At 39.5% G+C, this 17,843-nt stretch overlaps 1 protein-coding gene and 1 long non-coding RNA gene across 2 annotated transcripts in view; one reads left to right on the top strand and one right to left on the bottom strand.

Annotated features, from left to right (window-relative positions):
* Window positions 1–335: 335 nt before the first annotated feature.
* On the bottom strand, window positions 336–13,312 carry Gm35355. The gene is made up of 4 exons (XR_387345.3): window positions 13,156–13,312; window positions 12,955–13,033; window positions 12,376–12,488; window positions 336–882 (listed from the first exon to the last, which is right to left on the bottom strand). It is a non-coding gene; the product is annotated as a predicted gene, 35355 (long non-coding RNA).
* Window positions 13,313–13,554: 242 nt separating this feature from the next.
* Dpp10 (dipeptidylpeptidase 10) overlaps window positions 13,555–17,843 on the top strand; it is a 1,513,678-nt gene continuing 1,509,389 nt past the window's right edge. The window contains exon 1 of the mRNA XM_006529626.4: window positions 13,555–13,651. Coding sequence (XP_006529689.1) covers window positions 13,592–13,651 — 60 coding nt within the window. The 5' untranslated portion in view covers window positions 13,555–13,591. The remainder of the gene's footprint in view (window positions 13,652–17,843) is intronic.

Here is a 17,843-nt window from a genome sequence, read left to right as displayed (position 1 = left end):
CCAAGAGGATCAATTTATAGAAAACTAAAATGAGGTTTGTCTCACAGTATTTGAGGATTCACACCATGATTGCTTGTTGTTGTGGATCTGTGGTAAAGCTCTTTGTCACATCAGAGTGTGTGGCAAAGGAATTTTGCCCATGTATGACTATTGAGAAAAAGACAGAGAGGGAGGTAGAGAGGAGGGAAGGAAGATAAAAGAGAGACAATGGGAAGAAGAGAAATTGTGAGGACAAGGAAATAAACCAGAATTCCCTTGTCTCTAGTGATCCAACTTCCTCCCATTCAGCCTCATCTATTGATACACTTTTTTTAAAAATATTTTTTATTAGGTATTTTCCTCATTTACATTTCCAATGCTATCCCAAAAGTCCCCCATACCCTCCCTGCCCCTCACTCCCCTACCCACCCATTGCCACTTTTTGGCCCTGGTATTCCCCTGTACTGGGGCATATAAAGTTTGCAAGTCCAATGGGCCTCTTTCCAGTGATGGCTAACTAGGCCATCTTTTCATACATATGCAGCTAGAGTCAAGAGCTCCGGGGTACTGGTTAGTTCATAATGTTGCACCTACAGGGTTGCAGTTCCCTTTACCTCCTTGGGTACTTTCTCTAGCTCCTCCATTGGGGGCCCTGTGATCCATCCAATAGCTTACTGTGAGCATCCACTTCTGTGTTTGCTAGGCACAGGCATAGTCTCACAAGAGACAGCTACATCTGGGTCCTTTCAGCAAAATCTTGCTAGTGTATGCAATGGTGTCAGCATTTAGAGGTTGATCATGGGATGGATCCCCGGGTGCGGCAGTCTCTAGATGGTCCATCCTTTTGTCACAGCTCCAAACTTTGTCTCTGTAACTCCTTCCATGGGTGTTTTGTTCCCAATTCTAAGAAGGGGCAAAGTGTTAAAAGGACCACAGGTTACGAATGAACCTCCAACATATAATATGTTCAGAGCCTAAGCACAGCAAGGGCACTGCTAACTTTTCCCACTAAAACTTTTGGCAAGTTTATCTCCAACACTGAATCAGTGTTACAATTATATGGTCTATTCAGATGTAACGTTACTTTGCTGATTGGGTATTTAGTGGTCAATTTTAATCTGGAAAAGATGGTTCTTTCAGTTTTAGAAATTTCTAGAATGACTTGACCAGTCTTTCCATCCCTCATGTCCTTCATTCTCCTTCTAGAGCTGGTATTTATATATCAGTGTCTCACAGGAAATTTTCCTATTTTTAGGGTTTAAAAAGTTTCTTTTAATTTAGTTCTTCAACTTAATAAATTACTAATTTTTCAAAATATTTGACCTTATGAAGATTTTTCTCCCTCTGAATAATTAGATAGTTTATACTTTTAAACATTATTTTGTGGGTGGCACACATATAGTAGTCAGAGGACAACTTAGAGGAGCCAGTTTATCCTGCTGTGGAGTCCTGGGAATCAAACTTAAGTCATCATAATTGAAAGCTCATTTGACTTTTGAGCATTTTCTCTTCTTTTGGAGCTTTAAAACAGTGTTATACTCATATTTCATGGCTAGAGTACCCTGTTGCTACCCCGTGGATGGCTTCTTTGAGTTTCCATATTGCAATAATCTCTGCCTTTTGCTATTTGGTTTCTATTATGGAGGTAGAGAATTCCACAACCACCTAACTATGCCTAGTGTTCTATTCAGGATGGCTGAAGCCTCTAAGTATAGGATTAGTGTTAGAGTATTAGTTTTAATGATATTATTCTTTGTTTAGGGATGAGTAGTTGTTATGGTCCCTGTGTTTTGATACCCTTGTGCCTTTTTTTGCATGGTAGACTTCTCCAGTCTGTCATATGGAAAGTTCTGATGTCTTATCAATGTTCTAGAAAGAAATAAAAAGAAAGATATCTTGTGTGCGTTTGATTATTTCTGTCACAGCTCTCTCTCTCTCTCTCTCTCTCTCTCTCTCTCTCTCTCTCTCTGTGTATGTGTGTGTGTGTACGTGTACGTGTACGTGTACATGTTAGATAGAGGCCATAGAACAACCTCTGGTGTCATTCCCAATGTGATGGAATCTTTTTCCATTGATAGCTCACAAATTATACTCTACTGTTTGTTCAGTAAGCTCCAGGATCCTCTGCCCTTACCTCTGTAGTACCAGCATCATAGTTGCTCACTGAAATATCTATAGTTCTCTGTGGGTTCCTCAACTAGCTCAGGTCCTCATGCTCACAGGAAAATCACCTATAGACTAAGTCTTCCCCTCCAGCTATTCCTAGCATTGTTCTTAGAACTGTATCCTTGTTCTCTGATGGATCTGGTGAACACTTTTTTGATGCTCCATAGTGTCTATAACTGAACTCCCCAGTGACCTATTGAAACGCTTCCAGGACACTGCTGAAGGGAACACAGAACAGTCACCTGGAGACAGAACAGGCAGTGGTCCTAGACATCTGAATTTTCTAAGTCAATTTCAATTCCCATTTTGTTCTTCCTGTGTTTCACACTTTACTCACCTCCCCCATTCCAAAGGTCTTTGATAACATCACTCCTGGGTCTGATGCTGATCTTTCACCGTATGTGCATTAGTCTGTTTTCTAGAGTGTTCATTCAGATTCCCATGCATTCATTTGGAAAATGATTATTTCTTACTTAGTTTTCAAAATTTCTCTCTCTACGTCTTACTTTATTATTTCTATTCACATTAATCTATATAATCAGAGAGAAAAAAAACTATTTTCTTCTCTAGTGGGGCTTTGGGAGTCTCAAAACTAAATGTATATATCCAAACCAAAATGTTATTTCTTCTGGACTTTTCTTCCCTTTATTTGTATGTGCTTTCACATGTGTGTGCTGTGAGGGGGGGGGTGTCCATGGACACATGTATTCACACATGTATGGGTGTCTTCCTTAAGCATCTCTACCTAATTTTTTGAGATATGGGCTCTTACTAGTTTGGAATTCACTGATTCAGCTAAGCTGCCTGGCCAGAAAGCCCCAAGGATCATCCATTGCTGGAATTTCCATATTGTTTAAAGATGTGTTTTCTGGATATTGAATTCTAGTTCTCATGACTATACAACAAATACTTGACTGGCCAAGCCTTGAGAAAAAGATCAGTACTGCTCGCTCTGTATAGTGAGTATCCAGCAGGCAATTTAGGCCATAGTAGGTAAACCATGCTGTCTCAGCTGAAAACTGACTGCTTTTGCTGTTGCCTATGCCTGGGAACTTGGGATTCAAACAGTCTTGCAGTCAAAGTCCCTTAAAGGGAAAACACATTTTATAACATTCTCATTCTAAGTCATATCATTGTTTAAATCTTAGGATTCATAAAGAAGCAGGGAATGGGCTTGAGTCCTAAATGTGAAAATGTTGATACTGTATAAGCAAAAGCACTACAAAAAAAAGTATGCCATCATTTATTCCAAAATTGTGGGGAAATTGCGATTTTACTGGTGTTACTGGTGGTCAGATGCTGAGAATTTTGCTCAATGACTTTCTTTCTTGTGTGTGGTGCTGGAGGTTGAACCCAGGGCTCTCTGCATGCTAGGCAAGTTCTCTACTGAGAGATACATTTCTAGCCTCCTTTGCCTCAATTTCAGTACCACATTTGTGTTCCTGTTCCCATTGGGGCACATACTACAAGAAGAGGATGCAAAGGTTTAGTAACATTTTCAGAGGAAAAAGAGTGAATTACTTTCTATAGGCTTCATGACTTAGGAGCAATAAAATATTTTATTTACATGGAACTATTACTCTCCCCAAGCAAATATTTTCCTTTATAGCTAAGTCTCCCCCCATATTTTCCATTTGCATGTGTGGAGTGTTTGTGTGTATGCCCATGTTTTTGCATGTGTGGAAGCATGGGTGCATATAGGGATATGTCCTTGGGGGCTTGAGGTTAATATCAAGTACCATCCTTCATCATTCCTCTACCTTATCCATTGATACAGGTCTCTCAGTCAAACCCAGAGCTTTAGAGATATGGTTAGTTTAACTAGCCTGCTTATTCTAGAGATCCCCAGTCCATGATTGCTGGGCTGATTTTGCAACCACCCAACATTTATATGGCTTTCTAGGGAATCTGAACTCTTGTCCATGTGCTTGAGCAGCAAGTACTTGGATCACTGAGCTACCTCTCCAGCTTATAACAGCTGAGTTTCCTATGGCTCAAAGTCTAGAAAGGTGATCAAGACTTTTAGTGGTATAAGGTGAATGAAGAATGGGACAGAGTTGGCAAAAGAGATATGTAAGGCATGAAAGAGGAAAATAACCTGGGGCAGAGGCTACCAAAGAGGAACGGGGGTAACAGAAACTCAGAGGAGGTGGGGAAAAGGCAAAACACAAAACAGCTATGCCTAAACATGTCATAGTGTCATCTAACACATCACTTGCTGATTAAAAGAAAAGGAGTAGTTTGTATTCTCAGAGTCTGTTTTCTGGCCTCCTAGCCATTTTGAAATAGGATAGAACTTGCACACCATGAATGTGGTGTTCTTATGTGGGAAAAGTAGGGAGAGAACTGGAGGAAAGGAGAGGCTTTTTAGAAAGCCTTGAATGTGGAATGTGAAGGAACTTGAGAGGGGGGAGAGAGAGAGAGAGAGAAAGAGAGAGAGAGAGAGAGAGAGAGAGAGAGAGAGAGAGAGAGAGAGAGAGAGAGAGAGAGAGAGAGAGAGGAAGAAGGAAGAAGAAGAAGAAGAAGAAGAAGAAGAAGAAGAAGAAGAAGAAGAAGAAGAAGAAGAAGAAGAAGAAGAAGAAGGAAGAAGGAGAAGGAAGAAGGAGAAGGAGAAGAAGAAGAGGAAGAGGAAGAGGAAGAAGAAAGAAGAGGAGAGGAGAGGAGAGGAGAGGAGAGGAGAGGAGAGGAGAGGAGAGAAGAGAAGAGAAGAGAAGAGAAGAGAAGAGAAGAGAAGAGAAGAGAAGAGAAGAGAAGAGAAGAGAAGAGAAGAGAAGAGAAGAGAAGAGAAGAGAAGAGAAGAGAAGAAGAGAAGAAGATGGCCTAAGTGTTTCCTGAAGTGTTTGTTAATTTTAGACAAGCTGCTCTATCTTAGATCTGACTTTTGCCTGCAACACAGCCATAGCTCAATTAGAAGAAGAAAGGATGCTTCTACTGGGATCCTTTACTTACTCTCCCTTACATGCCCACACATTTAATTTGTATTCAGATATGTTTTGCAAATGCAATCTTCAAACACAAATATATTTTGTGACAAGCTTATAAAAAGCAAATGATAATGGTGCTCTGAAATACACCCACTGCTTGCAGCGGTTGAAATTCTCCTCTGAGTTCAGCTTTCTGTCAGGCAGAGACTAGAGAGTGTGCAGAAGGAGGAATAAACAGAGGCTCTGTACTCTGATCTTTTAGATCTGAGGAATAGGCAGTGTGCTCCCAGCATGCCTGTCTGTCACAGCTCCCTAAATTACGATAACGATTGTTTTTATTGAGCTTATGTCTTACCTGACTTAAATGTGAATTCTTTGCTCATCATAAATGTTGGGGTAACCCTCAGAACAAAGAAGGAATGTGAAGAGAAGGAATGGGTGGCCAGGGAGCTATCAGTACAGTTCCTGATAGAAAGGTCCTGGAATTCTGGAAGAGTGTGAGGTATTGCAACTGAAAGCTGAAGGAGATGAAGTGCTCTGTCCCTGTGTGCCTGGGGAGCTATAGGGCAATGGATTTGGCATGCAGTGCTGTCTTCCTGGTGATTGATGATGATGACTGCAAAAACAAGCTATCAGAGGTCCTTGCTGGGGATGTTACACCATGTTGTTAGCTTATACTGAGTTCCTTCCAAGTTCCTTGTAGTGTTTACTCCTGTGTGTTCATGGAAACACCCGTATACAGATCTGGACATTTCTAAAGCACTTCAGAGGAGCCTGTTGGGTGAATTATTTGCAGCAGGAGAGTGGAGGACTGGAGAAGCCGCAAAAGTCCCTCACAGGGGAACCGTGGCCATTTATTTTGATGTCTTATATAATTAGGGTATCCATCACATTCTCAGCAGTAAGTTTAAGCCACAAAGCAAAAAATGAGACCATTAATAAGGAAAGTATGAGACTGAAGACATTTTCAGAAATAAGGTAATGGTCCATTGGTGTGCACCTCGATTTTGTGCAAGAGGTAAGCTTCTGAGCTCTGGGGATTTAACATTGAAGAGGTAGAGGAGGGAAGATTAGGAGATCAAGTTATCATTGGCTATGCAGTGAGTTGGAGGGGGGGAGCATCCTGACCTGCATGACTTTGTGTTTCAAAACAAACAATAACCAACCAAAAAAGATTTCTGAGATTGCATTGGGTACTGGTTATGGTGAAGGGAGAAAGTTCAATTACTTTACAAAACTTATGTCCATTGTGCTTGGAATCAGGTGAAACTCAGGGTAGAACATAATTATAACCAAGTGTCAGCCAGGATCTATCCTGAGAAACTTGTGATGAGAAAGATTTGAAGAAAAAGATGAAGAGTGAAACATACCATGAAGCTAAATGTAGCCATGGGAAGTCTGAGGAAGGACAGGGGTACCAGTTGGTGCCTATGGGATCAGCTGGATATTCACCTTGAGTGTCAGGCTGGTGTGGGATGGATAATTACCTTAGTTCCTTGTCCATCCTAATCTCTGCTCTTATGTTCTGTGCCAATTAAAGTACAGTTTGTCTATAATCTCAGTGTTTCTGGGAGGCAGAGTCTGAAAACTGAAGCACATGGGTCACCTAGGGTTTTCCTCTGACCTTCACACCCATGTGGTACATGTATGCTGGTGTATACTCATAGTTGATCACACACACACACACACACACACACACACACACACACACACACACACACACACACGAAATATAAGTCTAAGAAAACATAAAGAGGTAGGTGAAAGGACTGGGTAAGAGCCTTTGGGTTAAATTGTAGAGGCTGACAATCTGAAATCATTCAGTTTCTAGCAAGGAATAACAGTGATTCAGTGGACAGTCAACCAACAGACCAGAGCACATAGGGTGGGGTTAAGATGAAGTATGATATTGCTCTATGGAAGAGCAGGGACCCATATTTTCTGTAGTGGTCTCCTTATACTTAGAAGTCCTGTATGATTATAAATATAATTCCTAATGAGGGCCCTTGAAGAAGCTTTCAGCTGCAAGGGATGAGTGTGGTCAGCTGGTTAGGGATTAGGCAGACCAAGCCCAAATAAAAAAGAACAGTTGGAAACCAGGTCCATCTGATGATATGACAATGTTTGGTTTTGTTGTTGTTGTGTGGGGGCGGGGGGCAGGAGTTGATATCAGGTGTCTTCCTCAATCCATCATTCTTCAGCTTATTTTATGAGAAAGAGTGTTTCACTGAGCTGGGAGCTTATTGGTTTGGCTAGACTAGCTGACTAACCAGCCCTGGGGATCTGCCTTTCTATGCTGGGGTTACAGACACACACCACTCAGGGTGGAACTTTTTATTGATGCTGGGAAGCAAACTCAGGACCTTAAGCTTATGTGGCAGGTACTTCACCAACTGAGCCATCTCCCTCGCTCTCAGTGTTTTGTATTGTAAGGAGTATTTCAGTAAGGCAGTCTTAGAATTTTTTCTAGGTCAAAGAATAAACTCTTCAAGGAACATCATTGGCTATATTTCCTGAAATTCATATTCCTGCTTCTTACATCTTAATGAAAAGAATCCAAGGGGGATACCTCATTTTTTTCTGCAAACTGTAACCTGACAGCTTGTTTATGTAGTTATTACCAGTTTTTTTGTTTGTTTGCTTGTTTTTCTTTAGATAGATGCTCAAGTACCTATCTATGGCTTGCTTCTATCTATGTGTGTTTTAACCCAGGAAAACCTTAAACTTCTGATTTTCCTGTTTTAATCTTGTGGCGGGCATAAGACACTAAGCCCAGTTTATAATGCTGGAGATGGAACCCAAGGCCTTGTGAATTATAGGTTGCCCTCAACTGGCTTCATCCAGCCCCACTAGCGTTAACTAAGTCTGAAGTTGGTCCTTTGTATTAAATTTCTTTCTGTTGCACTTTGTTTTATAAATGGCTTGGGTTTTCTTACTTACTGACATTCAGTGTGTTGTATTTCCTGAGAAAAATTTCCCTTTAAAAAAAAATTTTCCCTGTGACAAGCTGTGGTACAATCCCACAGCTGTTTATATTTGGATTTAAAATCTTATGTGTTCTTGTCATATGTGTATGCATGTTTTACTTGTGTGCATATATGTGCAATGCATGTGAGAATTTTCTGTGGAGGCAAGGAGATGCTGTTGGAGTCCCTGAAGATGATACAGATGGCTATGAGCAGCTACATAGGTATAGGGTTCTCCGCAAGAGCAGCAAGTACTCTTAAATGCTGTGCCATCTCTCTGGCCCCTGCAGCTCTTTTTAGAGTAAATATTTTAAATGTAATATAATCCAAATTAGAAGAAGTTTCTAAGTTATTCTTATTAAATAGAACTTGCAGTATTCTGGCATTTTTCTAATATTCTTATTTCTATCTCCTTTTGGCTGCACATTCAAAGTGAATGCATTATGACACAGCAGATTTTTATAAAATTGTGGAAAATCTATATGTGTTTTAAATAGACATGTTTTAAAATTACCATGGCTTTTATTTTCTCAACCTGTGAAATAACCTAGCAGAAAAGAAAAGTATAACTCCAAACTCTGAGTTGGGTCATCTTTTCTTCTGAGTGATTACTTTTTTACTTGAGATTCTGAGTTTAATATAATAAGAGGCAATTGATGTGGAAAGGAAAAGATGATGTATACTACACTCTTTAAATTTTTATTATATTGTGTGTGTTTGTATGTGTGTCTCCCTGTGTATGCATGCATACATGGGTTTGCATATGGGTAGCATGGTGTGTGTGTGTGTGTGTGTGTGTGTGTGTGTGTGTGTGTGTGTAGTTCAGGGAACAACTTGTGGAAGTCAGTTCTCTCCTTCTACTACGTGGTTTCCAGTGGAGAACTCAGACCATCAGGATTGGCAGCAGGTGCCTTTACCCACTGAGGCATCTTGCTGCTTCCCCCAACACTTTTTATATGTGAAATTTCTTTATTTTATTTTCTAAGTCCAACATTAGACACGGACTCCAGATGAAATCTGCCTACTCAGTATTTATGGTAGTGATACTTTGTCTCTTGAATTCTTGTGTTATCTAGATGGAGATAGAACATAGGCTTGAAGAACTATTGAAAGTAGGTGTTCTAATTTTTTTTCTGTCATTGTGATATAGCACTCTGAGAAAAATCAGCATAGGGAAAGAAAGGGTTACTTCAGCTTCTAGGATAGACTGTAACTGAGCAGATGTTAAGGCAGGAGTCAGGCAGGACCTGGAAGCAGAAATCTTGGAGGAACGCTACTTGTTAGACCATGTCCTCACTCACTTGCTCAGCCTCCCATATGTTTATGCTTCTCTAACTTGCTTATATAGCCAAGGATACCTGCCTAGAAATGGGGTCAATCACAGCAGCCTGGACTCGCCTATATAGTTAGTAATTACTCCCCTTATGGACACACAGGCTAATCAGATCTGGGAAATAATTCAAAGTCTCTGTGTTGTGTTAAATTGACAAAAAGAAGTAGGGGAATGGGTAGTTTCCTGTGAAGACAGTTGCTACCACTTGCCACCTATAAGGTTTGTGGTGATCATGAAAGTATTTGTTGTGCTGAGTCATGGAAATGTTAATGATTCCTTGATGTGGATGAGGGAACTTGGTCTCAACTCTAGCAGCCAGCACTTTGTCCTTCTGTAATATGCATTATACAGGCAAACTCTCCTGTACTAGTTAAGTACCCATCACAGGACACTAGAAAGCTGACTCTCAGAGTCATCAGGTCTCCCCTTGTCTCTGACTTAAATGTATTTATGTCAAGTGTCCCTTAAAATCCTGTTCTGGGTCACATTGGGTCTTGTGTGTGACAGGAAGAAGAGAAAAGCAGCTCAAGAGTATAACACTCATGCCCATGAGAACAACTAGAGGCACAAATTAATTTCCAACAGTGTGAGGACAGGAAGCAGGCAGCTCTTCCATGGAGAGAAAGCTCAGTCAAGAATCATGTGGCTGCTCAACTTCCCCAGTCAGTTTCTGCTGTGTATCGTTAAGTCCCGATTTGATGATGTCACCTTTGTTAGCTCTCTCAATCAGGCTACTCAGTTATCTTTGCTGGATATTGTACACTCACTTGATGGCGATCTTCTGTCTCTCTGCAACTCCATAGTTATTCTTTTAGTTTAGCTTGCTATATGCTTAATAAACCTATACTCAAAACAGAAAGCATGGCTGTGGTCGATCATTTTGTGGGCTGCACAGAGCATGCTCTATTGTACCAAGAATACCTACATAATTTAATTGAGAAGGTTTACAAATGTATAGCATTCAGGAATATCAAGAGGAGAACTGAGCCAGTCCTGCTAGTTAAGATTGCTAACTACCCATCGAAACAAGTACCTCATGCTTACTGACTTACATGCTTATCATTTTCTCCATTCATTTCTTACCTTATTATTTACTTCCCTGCATCTACTTGTGTTTATTTCAGATTTCCAATTTCCTGTGATGAATAGTTTCTTTTTCCTTATTAATATTTTCTCTGACTATATTTTAAATAAATGTGTTTACACACACATGTATCAAATGTATACATCTTTTTCTAAATATTATTTCACTTCATTCTATAATTTGGATATGTTGTTTTCATTATGTCAGAATATAAAATGTTTAAAGCTTTATGAATTTCTCTTTGGTGTGTGCATTGTCTAAAATATTAGAGTTCAATGATAATATAAGCCACATTTGTGGTTTTCTAAACCACACATTTATGATTTTATCATAAACTTTGAGTATCTGGAGAGATGGTTTAGTTGCTAAATCCTTTCCTTGTAGCCATAAGGATCTGAGTTTAATTCCCAGAACACATGTAAAAAGCAGGACACAGTGGCACATACATTGACTTCAGCAGTGGGTCAGCCATGACAGATCTTTGAGGCTCATTGAGCAATCAGTCTTGCCTAATTGGTGAGTTCCAGCCCAGTGAGAAAATCTGTGATGGCTAGTTTCTTGTCAGCTTGACCCGGGTTAGAATAATCCTAGAAGAGGAGACCCCAGTTGAAATAAAACAACCCTATAGGATTGGGTTGTAGGTAAGCCTATAGAGCATTTTCTTAATTAGTGCTTGATGTGCGAGGGCATAGATCATTGTGGGTGTTGCCTTCCCTGGGTTGGTGGTCCTAGGGTCTAACCAGGCTGATCAAGTCACGAGGAGCAAACTAGTAAGGTGCACCCCTCTAAAGCTTCTGCATTAGCTCCTACCTCCAGGTTCCCACCCTGTTTGAGTTTCTGGGCTAGATTTCTTCAGTGATGAACTATGGATGTAGAAGCACAAGCCAAATAATTCTTTTTCTGCCCAACTTGTTTTTGTCCACGGTATTTTGTCAGAACAGTATTCCACACACTATGACAGAACCTTTTTTAGAAATCAAAGTTCATGACCTTGAAGAATGTCAAGTTTCACAAGCCCCTCCCCATGCACACATGCAAAGCTCAAGCCACCACAGACGTTGCTGCTCTGGTTGTGCTCTGCTGTGTGGCTACATGGTGTTTTGAACTTGCCTTTTCTTCTGGTGTTTATTGATTCTATTTCCTTTCTGCTTCAAATATCTTATTTATCTATTTTGTGTATGTGCAAGCATGTATGTGTCAGGACATGCATGTGAATTTTCAGAATCTGTTCTCTCTTTCTTCCATTGAGTTCAGGTTTCCAGACTTGATGTTAAGTGTCTTTACCTGCTGAGGCCTCTCATTGTGTCTTTATTTTTGTGCTATTTTATGTGGCTTAATGTTTTGCATGCATGTATGTCTGTGCACCACATGTGTTCCTGATGCCCACATAAACTAAGAGAGGCCATTAGATGAGCTGGATTGGAGTTAAAGACAATTATGAGCCACTATGTGAGTGCCAGGAATTGAACCTGAATCATCTGGTGGAGTAGCCAATGCTGTAAGCCTTTCAGCCATTTCTTCAGCCCCTTGTTTGTTTGTTTGTTTGTTTGTTTGTTTGTTTCTTTCTTTCTTTCTTTCTTTCTTTTAACAAGGGTTTTTCTTTATTTGTTTAAATTTTGTACTATTAATCTTCGTGGTGTCAGACTACTTTGGCTATATGAAGACTATTTTATAGAATGTGTGAAATATCTTTATGTCTTAGAAGAGGAAGTGGATGCTTACATAAGCATTTTTTACATCTAATTATTTTATCAAACTTATTAATCTATTTTTCTTGTATTATTCTTTATCTATGGTATTATGGGATGTCATAAAGTGTCACAGAGTTCAAATGTAGCATTTCACCAGCAAGATATATTTCTAATTAATAAAAAGTGTTGACCTTTAGGTCAGCAAGATGAGTGACTGGGTAAAGGTACTTACTGCCATATTTAGAACCATGACTTCAATCTGTGGGGACCACGTGGTGGCAGAGGAGAAGTGACTCTCATGAGCTGTCCTCTAATCCCCACACTTGCACGGTGTCACATGCAAATCTACACATGTACAGAAATACACATGATATGTAACATCCAATCTAGATTACATAAATATTTCATAATAAAGTCCAGAGAAGTGATATTTTCCACTTTCTCAAGCTTCTGAGATACTATGCCCATATGGGAATATTCACACTGATCAATGCTGCTGTGAGCATACGAATGCGTAAGGAGAGAGTTTTTCCCTTATAAGAAAATATTAATGATTTATTTTTCCACAATGACATTTGAATTAAAGAAGTGACTATATGTGACTGAATGGTAGTCTGTCCCTCTCTCTCTCAAGAAAAAAAATGTGATCTCAATAATATCTATGGCTGACAAGAAAATCAGAAGACATTTTAAGCTGTGGTGAAATATGCAACAATTATACTGTTTTTAAACTTCATGAATACATTTAGCTTTCCACAGCTTAAAGAAATACCAGTAGCTTTAATATCCATAGACAATACAAGTATCTCACCTTACAGATGCAAAGCCTTAAATCCTGACCACCATCAACAGGTCTTTCTCTTCACTTACAGTTGTTTTTGTAGTTAGCACTAAGGAGAAATAGAAAAATATTTATTATTAGATTAATAATGATTTATTGTAAAAAAATCATCAAAGAGAGCAAGAGAGAAGAAGGAGAGAGAATTATCTTTGACTGCAGAATATGTATAACCTGGTAGTACAAGGGTTGTTGAGAGAGTGGCCCTTTAAACTGTAGTACTGCAATTGATCTCTGTATATTTCCTGGTATCCGTCCTTTTGAAATGAGCATAAGAGCCAAGACTATTGGCTGCACTGTAGATCTGTCACAACTCAGTACTGAAAAGATACCGTGCAAGTGAATTTAAACAGTCGGCTTTCTATCCCATATTGCCAAGAGCTCTGAGAATGATGAACCAAGTAAATGCTTTATTTAGGGCTAAGTGAGCTGCGGATCCCTCCAGCCTGACAGCGTTTCAGCCTGCAGAGTAAGACAGCAGCAGCAACAGAAGCAGCAGAGGCAGCAGCAACAGCAGCAGCCCCTTGCTCAAGTCCAGCAGGGGAGACTTGATCTCTGGTTAGTCTTGGAACTCAGCCTGTGGATCGTGCACTGTCCAGGGTCCTGAAATATGAACCAAACAGCCAGCGTGTCCCATCACATCAAGTGTCAGCCCTCCAAGACCATCAAGGTAGGATCTGGTTTTGTTGCTGTTCTCTGATTTTGTACAGGTGTCTTAGTGCATCTAAATTGCTTGTAGGCACTGGTTCATCAGGGACTGCTGGTGGAGAATACTGCTGGTGGTTTGAGTTTTGTTGCAGGCTTGATTTCAGGAAAGTGGCTCTGTTTGCTCATGTATGTAGACTGGAGACAGTAGTTTCCATAGATGATTCTTTTATACTGATAGCTGCATTTTTATTATTTGGCTGAGAATCTGTTTATGGTATGCTTCAGAAATAAACTTGAGTGAGCATCTAGGAGAGTTTCTGTTGTGTGTCGGTTTTCTTGAGGAAACTGGAGATGAATTTGTGAACTGCTTGAATCAGGAAACATTGCATTGGCTCTAAATCTGGACACTGCATCTTCTCATCATGTGTGTTTTAGAGTTTGTGAAAAGTGAATTCCTTGTTATAACCATTAAACTGGTGGTTGTACTAAGTCATACTAGTGAGTGTGCAAATGACTGTGGAGAGGGTAAAAACACCTGCTTACAGGTGTTACTATCAAACTTTGAACAAGTGGAACAACAGGACCTACTTTTTAAGTCCAATCTCTGGATGATGATGATGATGATAAATGAGTTGAAATAAATTTGGAGTTTATTTTCTGACAAAAATACTTGAAATTAAGTTAGAAAGCTCAGGATTTTGTTTTCTGTTCTAGTTCATACATGATGATCCATGGGACTCAGAATGACATGATTCTATGGAGAAATGTTCCCTGTCTTTCTGGGTTTGACCTGGATGTTTTTGTCTGATTACTTGGCATCTTAGACTTAGTGGTTAGAGCCTCTCAAGGTCTTGTACAAACACAATGATAACCTTACAGGCCATCTCTAGTTACTGCCACATGTCATTAACAGGAGCACACTTTTGCCTAAGGTGCTAGAATCCAAAAAACCTGAATTTTTATGATTTACAGGTCTTTTTTCATTTATATCTCTGGCCCTTGACAATGCTGCATTGACTGTAATTATAAGAGGAATATAATTTTCAACAATACTTCTTTCTCATGAACTTGTCTGACCTTTCTTGGTGACTTTTAGCAATAAATAGACCATAAACTGAATATTTCACTCTATTTATCTCCAGTTATGTTTTAAAGATACTGAGGTCTCTAGGATGCAGTCAACAGTGTATAATTAGACTCTCATCACATATAAACAGAGGGGGTTAACTGAAGTCATATAAACAAAGCAGGTTAACAGAAGTCACATAGTGTCCAAATCCAGATAATTTACACCCCCTATAATGGCCAAGACAGAATTTTCTGTAATGTGTCCAAGTTTAGAAAGGAAACATTGAGCTTTAGGATTTAAATTGTTCTCTGCTTATAAGATCCCTACATTCCTCAATTATATAAGCATACCACTACGGAGCAATGCCAAGAAATAAAACATATGACATTTTGCATTGTGATATATAAACTCTAGTAGGAAATAAGTGCTGGAGTCTGAACTGGGGGTAGAATTACAAACTGTCTAATCTACCTTTGTTTAGAAACCATAAAATGACCAGTGGCTTTCTGCTTATGCTTTTGAGGTCATAGGAAGCAAGCGCTTCATTTGCTTTTCTCTTTATTGGATAGACAGAAATGCATTGTACTTTCTGGGACTCAAAAATCACTTCCCTTATTAGTTCGCTGGCATTGAGTGCTCTCAGATGAACTGTGGAGAAGGAAAGAAAATGTTTCTAGAATCGGAGCTTTTCCTCAGCTTGCTGATCTTGCAGACGTTGGGTTTTTACCCAAACTGCAGCCATTGAATTGAAATGCAAAAGCCTCGTAAAAACTGGACGACCAACCACTTAGTAGTGCATTTTATTAATGGCTTAATGAAAGAATCTTGCATCAGAGCGCTGGGTGATTTGGTTAATTGTACAAGTTAAGTTTTTTTCTGTAACCTCCTATACTGCCCTGGGGGTGGGCAAAGATGCTTGTGAGGTTCATAAAGTAGAGTTGCCAGCATTGAACTATTAAGGGAGTAATTACTTGAGTATTTTCCAATTTGCAACCATAAAAAGGGATGAGTGGAAAAAGCTCTCTTACTTCGAATTATGTCCTCAATTATGAAACATTTATGGCTTTTGGAATTTATACTAAAAATGGCTGTCTATATTTAGGTAATGCATTAGCCCAGGAGCAAAATGCAATAACAACCTAAGGAGGAAAAAAAAAACCTATGATTGGGAGGGTTTTTGGAAAGCTATGGTGTACTGGAGATTAAAATACTCTTTGAACTTTTGCAAACTTAGTGTCATTTGTGATTGTTTAAGGTTAATTTCCCCCTCATTAAACTTATCTGACAACTCTAAGTCAAATGTTTTGGTAGACGTATGTTGGCCTAAAGATAATTACAACCAAGTTTAGGACACTGAAAATACTCAGATTCTGAAAAAGTTGTGCATTGCTCTACTTTAGAAAGGTGTTCTAGAAGCTTCGGGGGCTTTTCTTATGTAGTCAGAGTACAGTGAAGCTCTCGGGAGTTCCTCCTATTTGTCAGCACAGGAAATTATGTCTATTCCTTGTCTCTGGTACAATTAATGTTAAAAAGAATGGTCAATGGGAATGTATTAACTAAAGACAGGTGAAAACTCCAAATGCAAAACCACAAAGAAAAGTGTGTATGTGTGTGTGTGTGTTTCACACGTGCAGCTTGAAGAGTTACAAGTCTGCAGATGGTCAAACTCAGGTGCTGTTGCCAGGGAAAGCTGCTTGTAGTTATGTTTGTGGGTGATCCTGAGAGGTGGGGATGGTGAGGAGTTGGAAAGTCACATTTGGGCTGTTTCACATTCACTTTTGATATTTTGGCTATTGTCCAATTTTTGCCAGTTTACTCTGTGCTTTTTATTTTTGTTTACATGCATGCATATGTACCTGTGTGTGTTTGTGTGCACACGTGTGTGGGTTTTCACAGAGGCAAAGAAAGGGAACCAGATCCCCTGGCCCTGGAGTTACCAGAGATTCTGAGTCACTTAGTGTGGGTGCTAGGAACCAAACACAGGTCCTCTGAAAAACTATCAAGTACTCTTACATTCTGATCATCTCTTCAGCCCCAGCACCCTTTCTTTGAGACAAGTTTTGTGACATACTGGATCCAACCTATCCCTACATTCAAGATTGGTAAGAGAGAAAGGAGCAGAAACATCGAAGTCAAGGTGCCCAGCAGGTTTCCTGCTCGCTTTGGATGGAGTGCTGTGGGAAACACACTCATAAACCACTTCCCCAATGCAGAACTTGTAAAATCCAGTGAAGCTTTCCTTGAAATGAGTACATGTCTTTCAAGCAAGTTAGTTCTCAAGAATTAAAACAAAAGGAAATGTCTGACTACTCCAATTTATAATAGAAAGTTCCAGAAACTATCTGAGAAGGTAAAATGCAGATCGGAATATGGCGATATTATGAACTTCGTTTCAGACAAAAATTATATAGTAGTGTTGTGTTTGCTGTCTTGGCTTCATCTGGATATCTTGAAATTAATTGGAACCTTTTAGATAAATCTTAAGCTTACTTTTAAAGCACTTTTTCTGGTGAGTTTACAAATTTAGAAGTTTCCTTTTTTTTTTTGTTTATCTTTTAAGGGGAAAGGCAGCTGAATTTCCCCTTTCCCTCCTTTTATGCTTTAGATTTTATTTTTTGTTTCAAGTGTTTCAATGTTTATGTGCATATATACCATGTGTTCCAGAGCCTGTAGGAGGCAGGTAAGAAGGGCTCATCAGCTTTCCTGGAATTGGAATTACAGACTAGTATAAGCTGTCTAGTGTGAGTCTAGATCTTGAGAAAGTCAGTAATGGCTTTTATCTACTGAGCTATTTCTCCAGCCCAAAACTTTGTCGCTTAAGCCAAAACTTTGTTTCTTAAATGGGCAGATTGTATTCTGGTAATATCTTTCATATTTTAACATTCATACACACACACACACACACACACACACACACACACACACACACACACACACACTCAATAGCTCAATACATATGTGAAGACCAGAGGACAAAGTTGTGTAATCAGTTCTCTCCTCCTGCCTTCCCCTGAGTTTTCAGAATTGAACTCAGGTTGCCAAGGTGAGAAGCACATGAGTTGCTGAGCAATCGTGCTGGGCCCCTGAAGTTGGAAACTTTGAGTGAATTAATTATAACTGGTGATTCCTAAGTGATAAATCATAT

The sequence above is a fragment of the Mus musculus genome, chromosome 1, assembly GCF_000001635.26.
Source record: "Mus musculus strain C57BL/6J chromosome 1, GRCm38.p6 C57BL/6J".
In the NCBI taxonomy this organism is placed as follows: domain Eukaryota; kingdom Metazoa; phylum Chordata; class Mammalia; order Rodentia; family Muridae; genus Mus; species Mus musculus.
The sequence above is the reverse complement of the archived record's forward strand: the minus strand, read 5'-3'. Positions and strand labels throughout refer to the sequence as shown.